This window comes from Fundulus heteroclitus, chromosome 24, assembly GCF_011125445.2.
Source record: "Fundulus heteroclitus isolate FHET01 chromosome 24, MU-UCD_Fhet_4.1, whole genome shotgun sequence".
NCBI lineage: Eukaryota > Metazoa > Chordata > Actinopteri > Cyprinodontiformes > Fundulidae > Fundulus > Fundulus heteroclitus.
The window spans coordinates 11,190,788-11,206,064 of NC_046384.1; the positions used below are offsets into that span (position 1 = coordinate 11,190,788).

General features: G+C 40.5%; 1 protein-coding gene and 1 long non-coding RNA gene across 3 annotated transcripts in view; one reads left to right on the forward strand and one right to left on the reverse strand.

Moving 5' to 3' along the window:
* Positions 1 to 9,816, reverse strand: part of LOC118557931 — a 59,748-nt gene extending 49,932 nt beyond the window's left edge. Inside the window, exons 1-2 of the long non-coding RNA XR_004928133.1 lie at positions 9,661 to 9,816; positions 8,973 to 8,977 (exon numbers count right to left, since the gene is read on the reverse strand). This is a non-coding gene — a long non-coding RNA (uncharacterized LOC118557931). The remainder of the gene's footprint in view (positions 1 to 8,972; positions 8,978 to 9,660) is intronic.
* The window catches only part of LOC105917426 (neuronal membrane glycoprotein M6-b), a 56,507-nt gene extending 45,212 nt beyond the window's left edge, over positions 1 to 11,295 (forward strand). For both annotated transcript variants that reach the window (XM_036128424.1, XM_012852229.3), the window contains exons 2-7: positions 2,567 to 2,753; positions 4,097 to 4,256; positions 4,660 to 4,828; positions 8,610 to 8,683; positions 8,785 to 8,850; positions 10,666 to 11,295. In XM_036128424.1, coding sequence (XP_035984317.1) covers positions 2,567 to 2,753; positions 4,097 to 4,256; positions 4,660 to 4,828; positions 8,610 to 8,683; positions 8,785 to 8,850; positions 10,666 to 10,818 — 809 coding nt within the window. In that variant the 3' untranslated portion in view covers positions 10,819 to 11,295. The remainder of the gene's footprint in view (positions 1 to 2,566; positions 2,754 to 4,096; positions 4,257 to 4,659; positions 4,829 to 8,609; positions 8,684 to 8,784; positions 8,851 to 10,665) is intronic.
* Positions 11,296 to 15,277: the final 3,982 nt, after the last annotated feature.

The following is a 15,277-nucleotide window of genomic DNA, read 5'->3' on the forward strand; positions in this document are numbered from 1 at the left end:
AAGTTCAGCAGACCTGGGAAACAGACAGATGGATCAAAGCTGGAGGCAGAGCGACTGGAGACGACAGGTGGAAAAGGTGAAAGGTGAAAAGTCTGGCACCTTTCCAAGTAAATAAAAACAGAGATTTCAAGTCGCATTTGCAAACAAATGGGTTGCATCTGGAGCCTTGGCATAAAAAAGAAAAATGGAACAACAGGGTGGTTGCATGTGCCTCTACACCTTCAAACCCTTTTGGTAAAGATGGGTAAAAATGCTTAAAAATAACTCATATTTCACTGCAATGTAAAATCTCACAATGCATAATTTACTCAGTCTTTGTTTCCATCCATCCATCCATTGCCTAAACCTGCTTATCCCTGGCCTGGGTCTATCTGCAGCTCTCATTGGTCGAGAGGGAGGGTGCATCCCGCAGTTTAAAATCAGCCACGGCCCAGTTTCCATAGGGAGGTTTTAAAAAATATGATCCTTTATGTTCCTTTCAATTAAAGGCCAAATAAGTTTTTGATTTTCCCCTCCCCCGCCCATAGCTGGTCATCCAGACACAGGAAGGCTTCTTATTTCTAATGGAACAGAAATATTTGCATCTGGAAATATTTAGAGTCTTGAAAAACAGACAATCATAGTGTGTAAACTAGAAAAGCGCTGCCTGTCACTCTTAATTAACAAAAAAAAAACGTTGTTAGTCAATTTATACTTTTTTCGCCTGAATTTATTTAGTTTAAAAAAAAGTAAGTCTTTTGCAGTAAGAGGCAAAATTTTGTAGACACTTTTTATTAGGAAAATAACATAAAACAGATATAAATGTAGATGATTGGTATGCAAATCACCTAAATTTAGCCTATTTAGACATGCTTCTGTGTCACATACTATTTACACCACAGGTAAACAGGTAAAAGTCTTAGATCAGCAACTTAAAAAGGTTTACAAACACCTTTTGTGAACTAAAAAAAAAGTTAAAAACCTGTTTCTAGTTGATTTATTTATTAGGAAATGGTAGAAGTTTCTGTAGTTGTAGTAAAAAAAAAAATTGGTGCATCTTATTTTTCAGGCGTTTTACCATCTTTACAAGTGGGTGACAATAAAAGTGGACGGCACTGAATTGAACAACCCACAACCTTTTTTTTTTTTTTGGTTTGTTTTTTTGTTTGTTTTTTGTCTCCAGTATAGTGCTGTTATAGATCGCTATTGCTTCCCTCGGGGAAGCTTAAATCAATTGGCTCTTTTAAACCTATCAATAGCAACTGTCTGCAGGCTATAAACTCTACCTCGCCTGAACAGTGAATCAAATTACCTTCTGGGGAGGATTTCCGTTGCGTTTGTTACTAAAGAGCTTCAAGTTGTGCTTTTTGTCATTAGGCGTCACGATGTATTGTATTGTATTGATTAAGGTTATACGCTGATAAAAGCCGTCAGTGGGTCTTGGCTGCCGGTCGCGTGGATATTTGAGCGGATCTCGTGTTTCCACAAGACGAGCTGTCACGTCGGAGATAGATCACGGAGAGCCACGACTGCCACTAAGTGTGTTATTCACCGACGGTTGGTGAACGTGTCAGAACAGATCATCCTGCATGTGTAAGGCCCGCTAAGCGCGCGTTCTGGGGCCACGCATCGGGTTGAGTCTGCACCAAGAGGTGCCGCGCTCCGACTCGACCAACTTGTGAACGGCAGACAGCGATGCCAACTGGAGCAGGCTGTCATGGAAACAGCAACACGGCACGCACTAGACAGTTCGTTTGGTCTCCTTCACTCCCAGAGTAACTTCCTGCTTTGCCAGAGGAGTTATTTTAACATACGTTATGTAACTCGCAGCTCTTGTTTTCTACGCGGTGGCTTTTATTCCTGCGTTTTGGCTCTGGGAGCAGGATGCATCTGCAGCATCTTTACACTCAGAGCCCATAACTCACGCAAGGAAGCTCCCCGCGCACTGCTACGGCTAATTGGAAACAAATTCGCTAATTCATCATCGTCGCTCTGCGGACAAACGTTAAATACAGCAGAGGATCGCTAATTGTTCGCCAACCTTTCGGGAGAAGCCTCCTCTGGCAGATTCTAGGCCTCGAATAACTAATAAGACGAACATTTGCTCGAGCTTTTACGCCAAAGAGCAACACCATATCTGAGCACTATATCTGCTAGTCTACTTCAAAAAAAAAATAAAAATGGACGCGGAGAGGCTTTTTGCAGGTGGCGCTGAGAGCATGTAGCCCAACATGCATGCAAAATTCAGCACTCCCTGCAGAGCTCCCAGAGAACACTTACAGCGAATGATGCCATGATCAGCAGCTTAACAGGCCTGATGGAGAGATGTGCGCCGTAGTGGATAAGAAGGCCATCTAGTTTTACAGCGAGTGTCATCAGCAGAGCTAAACAAGTCACCGGGACATGTTTGACTCATGCACAGAGCTCTCTTTGTTCTTTCAGATGCAGTTGAGCTTTTTTCTTTCATATCTGACCCAAATTCTTTGTTCTCAGAGACTCCCCAATGCTTTCTTAGCTTTAAGCTTTCTTGTGGCTGAATGCAAAGGGGAAACGTGGCGATAACCCTGCTCTTCATCCCCCTCTGCAGGATGCTTCGAGTGCTGCATCAAGTGTCTGGGCGGGGTGCCCTACGCCTCGCTGGTGGCCACCATCCTCTGCTTCTTGGGCGTGTCTCTGTTCTGCGGCTGTGGGCACGTGGCGCTGACCGGCACCCTGACCATGCTGGAGAACCACTTCTCCAGGATCACCAGTGACCACGCCACCCTCGCTGCAGTGTAAGTCCTCAGAAAGTTCAGCTTTCATAGACAAGCCTTTGAAGCCATCTGATAAGTGCATCGCACAGGCCAATCCACATTTTCCCCCGATAAAGATGTGGAGAAATTCTTAAATTCATCACAATAACATAATCTCATTACCAATTTCCAACAATATCCATTTAATTTAGGCATATTTTATGGTATACTTTACCCTCCAAGTCAATTGTAGTTACTCAATTTTAATTTTGAATTCATGATGCCCTTATGTCCTGTAGATAAATTATGAAATATGTTAAGGAAATGTGAAAGTTGACAAAGGGGAGCACCTGGGAGCCACAAGCCTGTCATTTGTAAATAGATTAAAGGTGGAAGTTAGGACAAATTTAATCTGAGAGCTTAGAGACGTTCTGATCCACTTCTGATCAGCATTGTTACTGTTTCATACGGTGGATTAGCGCTATGATTTCTTACAAAAAACACCAGAATATTTTAGATCAGAAAGCCAAGCGGAGGTTGTACTGTACAAATCTCACTATTTCTACCCAATCAGTCCATATTTTATTCATGAGGGTTTACAGTAAGGGGTCCGAGAAACACCTTATGTCATCAAAAGCTATAAACCTGTCGGCTGTTGACTCTAAAATGAAACATCAAACTAATGCTTCACATGTGTTGTGGAAAAAGTTTATTTCAATTGATTTTTTTTATACGAACAGGACCACTTATAAAAGTAAAAATTACTGTAAATTAAAGGATTTCATCACCTGATAAGCTTTGTTGTTGTTCAGTTTGCTGGTCTGGCTGTCGATCCCCTGTTCAGGCTATCGATCCAAGCTGTAAAAATTAACTATGTTGCCTTCTCTTCCATCAGTTTTGGATTTTTCCTTCCCTTTCATCTTAATTTCCATTTCATAATCGTAAATACTTTTTTTTCCCTTTACTTCCATTGAGGTCATTCCCCATTTTTTGTAGAGATGATCTTTGTAATAAACCCGCTTCATTCTTTTTCCATGTTGCCGATTAGCAGCCATGTATCTTATGACATATTCCTGTTAAAAAGGACAGTCCTGTTTACAGAAGTCTATCAGGCATTGCAGAGCCAGTTGACTGGTTATCAACCGTATATGATATTGAATTCTTGTTTTTTTTAAATGGAGGTGCTCTTTTCTGTCTAAAATAGACAACCCACTTTGAAAAACAATGGAACGACTAATTTAATTTACTGCATCAAGCCTATTTCTGCAAAATGGATAAAGATGTTGTGTCTTGAGCTTGCAGCTATAACTATAATATTATAGCCAAAGCGTTAACATTTCAAAAACAAGTTAAACCTGCTGCTGAGGTTTGTTTCCTATGTCCAGGATCCAGATCTTTCAGTATGTCATCTACGGCATCGCCTCCTTCTTCCTCGTCTACGCCATCCTCCTGCTGGGTGAGGGCTTCTACACCACCAGCGCCATCAAGAAGGAGCTACAGAGTGACTTTAAGACCACTATATGTGGACGCTGCATCACTGCCTTCGTATGTCAACACACTCACTTAAATTGACTCATTTAATAAAAAAAAAAAACACCAAACGTGACTTAACTGCTTCAGCTTGCTTTACCACATTCTTCCCTGGAATACTAAGTCATTATGTTTGCATAAAGTTGAGATGTGTTAATTACGTACTCGTAAGCCAGATCCACACAAGCTATCCCACTTGGGCCTTCAGGGTTACTTTGGCACAGATTTTCCTTTCTAGCCTGATTAAGTTAATTACTTCAGATGTCCAGCTACATTAGCATAGAAGCTAAATCTGATGCAAGTGTGGGCGGATGGCTGGGACTTTAAATAAATGTAATTAACCTAATTCTCCAGTGCATCGCAAACATTTCGCTAACATCAAATCTTCTGCTTCCTACTTTTGTCTTCTTCCGTTTAGTTCATGTTCCTGACCTACATCTTTGCTCTGGTTTTCATCGCCATCTTCTGCTTCACGGCAATCCCGGTTTTCCTCTTCTTCAACATGTGGAATACCTGCGCTGCCATGAGATCTCCAGACTCCAACATCACGTCTATTGACTCCATCTGTGTGGACGTCAGGCAGTACGGTCAGTCGCTTTGCTTTCATCCATAACGTGGCGATCTGAAATGCAGCGGTTTTAGGGAGGGGTGGGTTGAAATGGGCCGTGTGGGCAGTCACTCAGGGCGGCATGAAGGGGCGTGACTGAGAAACTGAGAACCTTTTTCTGTCTCAATTGTGTCCTGAAAGAATTTTGTTTTGGAGGGACGGCATTCCTGCAGTACCCATTTTAAAAGGTTAAAAAATGACTTTGATTTTACAGGCAGACAATCTTTATGCTCCAGCTGTGGTTTACCCTTTTGATCTAATTAAAGATTTTCATTAGTTAGGTCGTATCAGGTGAGCTTGAGGTGAACCCGAAGGCCAGCAGGGTGGTTGAAAACACTGTTTTGCAATAAATAGAGATAAATAATGCCACTTTGCTTTTGTAGTTTTAACCACCAAAACCTCATCTAACATACTGTACCTTGCAGAAGGTACATTGTATTTTACACAGATTTTATGTGACAGAACCACACAAAGAGTTAGATTAAAAGACAATACCCAAAACTTTGAACATCTCACTGAACACTCAATCCATCATCTGAGAATGGAAAAAAGGATCACACAACTACAAACCTACCAAGACATGACAGGCCAGGCACAAAGAGTGTTAATTATTAAAGCAATTAGGAGGTTTATGGTAACTCTGGAGGAGCTGCAGAGATCTACCACTCAGGTCAAAGAAGCTGTTGATGGGTTAGTCCTGAAATCATCACTTTATGGGGAAGTGAAAGAAAAACATTGTTGAAAGAGAGCATTCTCTCGCCACATCCCATAAAAAGGGACACAGCAAACTTGCTGTTTAGTTGACTTGCAAAACACAACATGTGAAGGAAGGCTAACGCTGCACTACCGCCTGATGACAACGTCCCCACAGTGAAACAGACCAGTGATAGCATCAGAAAACCTGTTAGGGAGCTACAAGAGCTTTAAGGCTGGGTCTTACACTACAGTACGGCCCCGTCCGTCCGTCCGTCCGTCCGTTGTCTTCCGCTTATCCGGGGTCGGGTCGCGGGGGCAGCAGCTTCAGTAGGGAGGCCCAGACGTCCCTCTCCCCAGCCACTTGGGCCAGCTCCTCAGGAGGAATCCCAAGGCGTTCCCAGGCCAGCCGGGAGACATAGTCCCTCCAGCGTGTCCTGGGTCTTCCCCTGGGTCTCCTCCCGGTGGGACGTGCCCGGAACACCTCACCAGGGAGGCGTCCAGGAGGCATCCTGACCAGATGCCCGAGCCACCTCAACTGGCTCCTCTCGACGTGGAGGAGCAGCGGCTCTACTCTGAGTCCTCCCCGGATGACTGAGCTCCTCACCCTATCTCTAAGGGAGAGCCCAGACACACTACGGAGAAAACTCATTTCAGCCGCTTGTATCCGGGATCTCGTTCTTTCGGTCACGACCCAAAGCTCGTGACCATAGATGAGGGTAGGAACGTAGATCGACCGGTAAATCGAGAGCTTCGCCTTTTGGCTCAGCTCTCTCTTCACCACAACGGATCGGTACAGCGCCCGCTTCACAGCAGACGCTGCACCAATCCGCCTGTCGATCTCCCGCTCCATCTTCCCCTCATTCGTGAACAAGACCCCAAGATACTTGAACTCCTCCACTAGGGGCAGGACATCCTCCCCAACCCGGAGAAGGCACTCTACCCTTTTCCGGTTCAAGACCATGGTCTACAGTACGGCCACGGCCATAAACAAAGCAGCAGCGCCCGTATTCACGACTCATACGACTAAAAGTAGGTCTTACTGACGTCATTTTAGAAAGAAGAAAAAAAAAAGACGTAGAATTTCCCAAATTGTAAGATTTTTCTTAGAATTTTACCTAGATAGGATAAAAGTTATTCACAACGCATCTTAGGCCTTAAAAGAGCTTGTAAAGTCACAAAATATTAGGAGTGAGGACTTTTAGTGAGTTTAAGAGTGTCTGAAGCAGGAAGATGGTGGAAACAGAGATAACTACAGACAAACTTATTTAATAATCATATAATTAATATGCAGACAAGATCAATTTTATCATCCCTATAGAGGGAAATTAATTTGTTTCAGCGGCCCGACGGGTTTAAGGTGCGGCTCTAGTAACGTAATTTTATTGACGATAAATACACAATGGGAAAAATATCAAATAATCATGAATAAAGAATTTATATAAAAGAGGTGAGAAAGTATTTTCTGCATTGCATAATAATGTCAGAAGCCTAAATGGTCATCTAGAAGTTTGCTTGTGTGATGCCTTTGTGCTGTTGTTTTCTTTTCTTCTACTATTAACCAATCACAGCTCTTCAGAGTTCTTTCATTTCCTTACTCAAAGTCGCTGTCAGCAGCGTCTGAATCGCTCTTAGCCTAAAACTCCTAGGTATGAAGTTTTAGGCTAAGATAGGAGCTCTAGAGGACTTTGTGAATACGGGCCCTGGTTTCCAGAGGAAGGATTCAGTACATCCATGCGTTAGAATGGCCTAGTCAAAGTCCAGACTTACATCTAGTTAGGAATACGTAACAAGTCTTTAAACAGATGCTGACAGATCCGATCCGACCGTGCTTGGGTTATTTTGCAAAGAGCAATGAGCAAAATATAGTCTTTAAATGTGGGAAAATGGTAGAACGATATCACAAAGGGGCTTAGAGCTGCACAGTGAAAGGTGATTGTGTTGTAAAAAATGGTGAAGGCCATGTATCCTTTTTTCCCCCTCACTGTGCTGTTTTGTGTTGATTTGTCAAATAAAATCTGTGAAATTGACTCATGTGGTTGGAATACGTTTGTGAGACAATGAGAAATCCAGTTGTGCACTCCAGCACAGCATGTTGTCCATGTACATGCTGTCTGAAGATAACATTTCTTTAAAAGGAGCTCCAAATGTAAATATGCATGGCAGTGTTCCTTTAAAGAGGAGGAGAGACTCCCCAGGATCAAGGAGGAGCAGCTCCAACAGAAAAATCTGATTTTAAAACCATCAGGATGGTAAAAAAAAAAAAAAAATAGGAAGGTTTTTCAAAATACAACAGCCGTTCCTCTATCTATTACAATCATAATTAATTTAAACGCGATTCATCCTGAAGGTATGTAAGAAAAATGCATTTTGAGCACGGAGAATTAGATTTTGTCTCTAAAAAAAAAAGCTTATCTTGTTGCAGTATTACAGCGAAGAAACGCCGTTGTGTGCCTGCATACATGGTTCCCTGTTTGACGGCCTAATGCGCAGGATTTGACCCACATCTGAGAGACAGCTGGCCGGCCTACAAAGCAGGCTGAGCATTGCGTATGCTTCGGTGGCCGCACTCTCATGCTGGAGAAAAATATTAACCCCAATCAGGGGAAGGGCAGCTTCTAAAACCAATGAGGAAATAAAGTTGTTTTTTAAAACATGCGAACACTACAAAAAGAGAACAAAAAATAAGTGAAATTTTCTTGAAATGTATGTATTTGTCCTTGATTTGAGCAGGTAAATAAGATGTTCTGCCAATGGAATGAGTATTTTGACCCCTAAAATAAGATAATTAGATAAATTACACTTGAAATAAGATGACGGAGAAGAGTTGTTCCTATTTTAGGTGCAAAAATCTTATTCCATTGGCAGATAATCTTATTTAACTGCTCAAATCAAGGAAAAAAAACACACTGATTTTAAGTTCAGTTTTTGCAGTGAAGAGGCCAAATTATGTTAATAAATAAAAGGTAGAGAATCATTCAGAGAATATTGAGAAATATCTTTCCCTCCGCCTCATTAATAACACCTACACTCCTGTTGGGTGACGTTTCATCTCCTCCATCTTGCAGGCATTATTCCCTTGAACGCAACGCCCGGGAAAGCTTGTGGAGCCACGCTGACGGATATCTGCAACACCAACGAGGTGAGTGGGTGATTTTTATTTTACACCTAGCATTTCCTTTCACTTTCTTCTGGCACAGCTTCACTAAAACTCCCCGTTTATTCCCCCCCCCCCCCCCACAGTTCTACCTGTCCTACCACCTCTACATCGTGGCGTTGGCCGGCGCCGGGGCCACCGTCATCGCACTGGTGAGCTCCTCGTGACCGCTCCGACAATGGGCCGCTCAAAATATGCACGTTGCCATGGCGTGCTTATCTGTTGCCGCGGCAACCTCGCCTCTCGCGTAACGCTGTGCTATCGGCTGAAAAACCTGCCCTGCGGCCTGTTATGTGAGCGTGTGTGTGTGAGTCCGTGTTCTTTCCCCGCTGTGGAGGCGGACTTTTGTGTTTTCTATCCAGGGAAATTGAGCCGATAAAAAAAAATAACTATGAAACATCTATCCACATGTTTTGCTGGGTCATGAGCATGCCCTTCGGTTTATTTATTTATTTTTTGATGTTTTACAGCTACTGTGTCATGAAAAGGGATTTGCAACCGTGACAGATTCACCCGACTAAGAAGGAACGGCTTTGTAACCATTCTGTTTTTTGAATTACTTCCGTTCATGACTTTTAAATCAGATATAGTAGCTTTACTCCATTCGTCCATCTAAACAAAAACATTACTTTTGACCATAGAACGTCTCCTCCACCTAATGCTAGACACATGGTGGAGGGAAGAAGTTAGATGACTGATATCCAGGCTTTGTTCATTTGATTCAGACACTGAGAAAAACAACCCTAGCCTTTTGGTTAACGCTAATGCATTACAGCATTAATTGGTTATTAATGTACAAATGAACCTGTTTTATTCCAGACTTGCTGATGCAGCTTTTTATGACCAGTAGAACCATTCACGAGGAACGTTTTTTAGCACCTAGCCCAATCCACAAATATATCAGCAGGTGGTTTTGCTAAGAAGGAAGGATGCAACACGTAAAAACAATGGAATATTCTTACCTGTGAAGCTGAATGCTTTTGTGCAATGACGTCATGGTCGGTGCTGCAGTTTTTAATCGCTGTAGCATTTCAGCTCTTTCTAGACTACAGATAATATCCTTAAAATAAAGAGAGCTGCTTCTTCGGGACATCTTGGTACATCTTTGCGTCCCTTCATTGTGTTGTCGTCTTGAATGTTCGTTAAGGACGTTCCCTGAAAGACAACGCAGAGATTTTTGGTTACTTATCTACATAAGTAAATACTTTACACCTGCCTTTAAGCTAGTTTTGTATACCTGGACAAAGTGTGAGCATTTAGGACACACTCTAGGTGATCTATGAGCTGGATTTATTGAGGTTGTTTTAGACAGGTCAGCATAAAAAAAAATTCATTTAAAAAATAAAAAACAATATGGGATAATTTACTATAAAAAGGATCCCCAAAACAAGTTTAATAGAGTGCCGCGATTTTGTCATCACACAACCACATAATGGCCTTTTAAACGACATGAAGAGGCTATGCTACTAACACTGCAAGTTGTCTCATCCCCCCTTTAAAGCTTGGTGGTAGCCGTATTTAAGTATTTAAATGTGTTAAAATGGCCTAGTCAAAGTCCAGATCAATAGTCAATAGAGTCTCACTGAGTTTGAATCATATTTAATCATTCATTTATTTCTGCAGCCCTTTCCACATCCCAATAATAATGGCCGAAGTGCTTAAAATATAAAAGCATGCCGCACTTTTCAGAGCTTTATCCAATAAAAAAAGTGTTGAAAACTAGGTATTGTTTTAGTAGTTGGCACTACTTTGTGTTAGTTTATTGCAGATTAAAGTAGGGGGCTGTGATGCAACAAAATAAGTTTAAAAAGAGTTTAAAAACACTTTAACAAAGCACTGTATCTAAATGAGGACTGTAAGGAATATTCAGAATAAACGCTGCAGTAGCTTTAATGGAGACCAAAAAAGGTGATAGCGTTACTTTGAGCTCCTTAAAAGTAAATAATACTTTTTTTCTCTGCTCTTAGATCCACTATCTGATGATTCTAGCGGCTAACTGGGCCTATCTGAAGACTGCAGCTTCCACGCACGACTACCAGGACATCAAGACCAAGGACGACCAGGACCTGGAGGCCGAGGCGCGCTCCAAGGAGGGCCAGAACTCCTCCTCCTACTCATAAAGGACAAAACGTCCTCTCTTGCCATTGTTCATCCTATCTCCAAATCTTAACCCCATCCTGAAACCCCTAGCGCCCCCAAACCCCCCCGCCTCCCCTCCGACAAAACAAGCCACCTCGGTCATGTTCGACAGCCCCCCAGTCTCCTGATTCTCCATCCTCTTCCCTTTGCCCGGATGCTTTTTTTCTGCTCAGAGACGCCAGAGTGCGCTCTCACACCCAAAAAGGGGAAGAGGATAGAGGGTCAGGAGGAGCGGCAGGCCCAGACGGAGGCTGGTGCTTCAGAACGGGAAGGCTCGCCCCGTCGGGGGTCGAGCTCAGGTACGGTACATCGGTTCCAGAAGCCCCTCCCCCTCCCTGTGCTTTTGGGCGGCGGCTCGTGAACGTGGCCCGGCTGTGATGGCCTCGCGCCCTGAGCCAGCACAGCCTCTCGACACATAGCTCCTAAAAAAAGAAAAATAATAAAAAAAAAAAAAAAAAGATAAACAATGTTCACTGTGTGCTTCAGCCACTGGGAAGCACCACAGCGACCAAGTTCCCTTTTTTTTTGGTGTTTTATATGCATATATATAAATGAATATGAATATATTGTGCGAATGTGTGTGAATGTTGTTCCTTTTTTTTTTAATACTCTGAAAAGTATGCCAGGTATTGTTACGATCTTTATGATTTTGGGCTCATAGGTTTCTCTTTCTCTCCTTACCTCTTTTTTCCCCCCCCCGCCGCCCAAACCTTTGACTTTTTAATCGCTGTTGCTCCAAACATTATTGCACTATTTAAAAACAAATAAAAACGGGGGAGAGTAAAAATCCCTTAAAACAAAAACGAACCCTCTTTTTCTTCTCCAAGAGCAAATACCTAACAGGAGGAACCATCACGTGGTATCTCAAGGATTACTGTGCATAATTATATTCAACCACTGACTTTCTTTTTAGGATTTTGGAAACAAAAATGGGTTTATATGCTTTCATAGATTAGTTTTCTTGCTGACCGTGCAACAATGCAAATAACCACTTCAAACTTTTCTTTTTAAGACCTTTTAGGGTTTTTTTTTTTTTTCCTACATTCATCACCAGCTGAAATAAAAGTCAAAGACAGCGCCCTCCACAGTTACTGGCACCCGTGGTTTAAATGTGTTAAATATCTTAATTAAGATACTTTTTTGCAAAACACAATAAAGTGTGGTGTGGCAGGATGATGCTGTGGGCTTTCTGTTCTTCCGCGAGGACAAGAAAGCTGTTCAGATGATGAAAGGGTTGGTGGAGCTTAATACCAGGCAATCCTGGAAGAACATAGAAAAGACTTGAGGCTAGGCTCCATTTTCCCACTGAAAGACGTTTTATTTATTTTTTATTTTTTTACCTCCATTCCCGTCCGCCTCACTGCGCGTGGTGGCGAGACAAATCTTGGTGGTCGTTACAGATCCAGTCATTGCTCTGACTGCAGATGTGGGCAAGGAGATATTTTCCTGTTGCCTTTTTGGCACTTAAGCTGCTTTAATTGATCAACATGTTCTCTTGTCTTTCCTATTTAGAAGAGTGGCTAAGAGAAATAGGCCTCTTTGTTACATCATTGGTATACACTGGTGTCCAACATGCAGCCCGCGGGCCATTTGGGGTCGTTGGTATGATTTTTTGAGGCCCCCTTGACCACAATTCAAAAATGGTACAAATATGCCTCCCAGTATATAACTTTGATGTAGATGGTTTTATTTTATTTTTTGCTACAGTATTAACATCTTTAAAAGATAACAAAAAAAAAAGTTAGATACTGCATATATATATATATATATATATATATATATATATATAAAAAAAACAAACATTTCCTGATTATCAACCCCACCCAATAATTAGGAAATTTTAAGCCTTATTTTAAAATAACACAAATTCTATTTCATGTTTTAGCTAAACAACTTTTGTTAATGTTATTAGAAGATTACATATTTAATTATTTGTACCCGGTAAAAATTATTTAAAAATATTTGTAATTAAATTGTTTTTATTGTTAATGTTGAGAAAAAGTTGTTTTGCATCCAAGTACTTTTAGTCAGAATTTTTTCCCTGTGTGGCAAACAGGGGAAAAAAGTTTCTTTTATCAACAAAGTTAAGTTCAAATCAACTATTTTTTAGGGATGTCACCAATTGTTGGGCTAAGTATTTTGTAAAAACAAAAACAAAAAAAATGTTTTTGCTGTATAATTGGTGCTCAAATTATGGATATCTTTTCAAAAATGTTCTGCATTTTTTTTATTTTTAACAACAGAAAGGGTGTCTATAAATGTGGAGGGCGCTGTACATCTAGGTCTGAAAGAGACACACACCTCAGGTATCAAACCAAATCTGATTTGTGTTTTATTTCCAAACGTTTCAACTCTGACGTGGTTGCTATAATCTCTCCTGTGTGAACTCCAAGCGGTTCCTCCTTTCGGGAACCAAACCCACCTGTAAATAGCAGAATCACCCTGAAAGATCGACCCCCACCCCACAACCCCGAACGGGGAGAACACAATCAGTGTTTTATTTTTGCCATGCTCCTTTATTTTTATTTGAACAAATATATGTAAAACGTACCCTTTTTGAGATATGTGTTTAGCACTCGAATACTAGTTCTGCATTTGGTATACTAATTGTAATGTAACATCTTCAATTATATGTCGTGAGAGGGAAACAGTTCAGTCATGGTATAAGATGGATTTGAGGTGATTGTGACGTATATATTTTACAATGTGAAGATAAAAACATGGTAATTATTAATTTTTTTTGTATTTATCCATTCTAGGCAGCTGGGTTCTTGTGGGTTTTAATGGAACATGTTTGTGCTTATTTTAATTCTAGTTTTTTATTTTATTTTATTTTTCCCCAATCAGCCCTGCCAATGCAGTGACAAAAGTCGCTTTCCCGTTGCCTCCTGTTTTCTTTCTGACGCCATGCCTCTCACACGAGCCACACAGACTGTTTTGGATGTTTACAGTGAAAACAAGTCAGGAATTTTCATACATTCATTTTATAAAAAAACAGACATGTTTTAGTAATCATGGCCTACCCTTTATATTAATCATGACCGATTAGTTATCCCTTAAAAAAAAAAAGGAAAAAAAAGTAGCTAAATAAGACAATTTTGGGGTATTTTGATGAGATGAAGCATGTCAGTATCGTCCATGTGCGCAGCTGTCTATTCTGTATAAAAAAAAAGGACTATATTGCCATGTGTGTTATGTTGAATAAATATCCGTGCTTTGCCGCCAGGTTGATGTAAAAGGCAAACTTCTATTTCCTATAAGCCGACGATGCGTGTCAGGGTGTTGTTGTTTCCTCGTTAATTGCATGAAGGAGACATGACTGTGTCTTTGCAGTTTTTTCAGGTGATGTGTAGTCATTTGTACTGGCAACTATGGTAGGCGGTGTTTTGCCCCCCCCCCCCCCTCTAATCTCCACCCCTCTGCTCTTTTCTAAAGAAAAACACCATTGTACTTTGATGGCATTGTAGTCCCTGTAGGTGTTTCATTATGGTTTTTCCTTTCTTTTCTTTTTTTTTTTTAAGTTGGAAATAGTTCTATGACTCCTATATGGTGATTTTTGTAACCTTCTCTAGTAAAACCGATATTTTTTATTATCGTGACAAATGTGTATTTTGTCTCTTTCTTCAATTTGTGATTTTTTGTTTAATGTAAAGTTTAAGGGTGATAATTTACAACCATGTGTCCAAAAAAAATAGTCAGGAGCTACAAAAGACTTTTTGCTATTGGCCAGTTTGCCTGGCCGTGTAATATAATGGATATTCAAGCTGCAAAAAAAGTGAAAGCAAGAGTAAAACTATGATTTAAAGACTGAGCAGCTTTTTTTTAAACCATGTTTAACAGCAAAAACATTTATAGAACTGGGTGGTTTCAATACATACAGCCATTAATCTGACTGAAATTAGCAGGAGACAAAGGTTTTCAGTGTATTATTAATATATTAGATAACATCTGATAAATCTATGTAAAAATAATGCTAAAAATACTAACATGTGCCAGGTGGTTCCAACTGTTTCCTTTTTTCTTAAATCTTTCAGTAATAATCACATTTAGATTTTTTTTTTTTTTTTTTTTTTTTTTTTTTTTTTTTTTTTTTTTTTTAGCAGATTCATGTCATGGTTAATTTTCACTACTAAATCAAAGTCCGTATTGATTTCTGATAAATTTTATCTGACACTGTCTAATCGCAGCATCGTTAATTATTAATTTCAAATTGTCATACGTTTGCAAACTTCTTCTCACATGCATATTTAGTACCAAAACACCCAATGAAAAAAAATATCAGTACTTATTAATTTCTAACAATAGATAAATTAATGTGTAACCAAAACTAACAATTTGTAATGTTAAGGCTACACACATTTTCAATTGTTGTTTTGTTTGTTGTGAGGATTTAAACTTTTAGCCACACAATTATTATTACAGTATTTTATTTAAGCATCT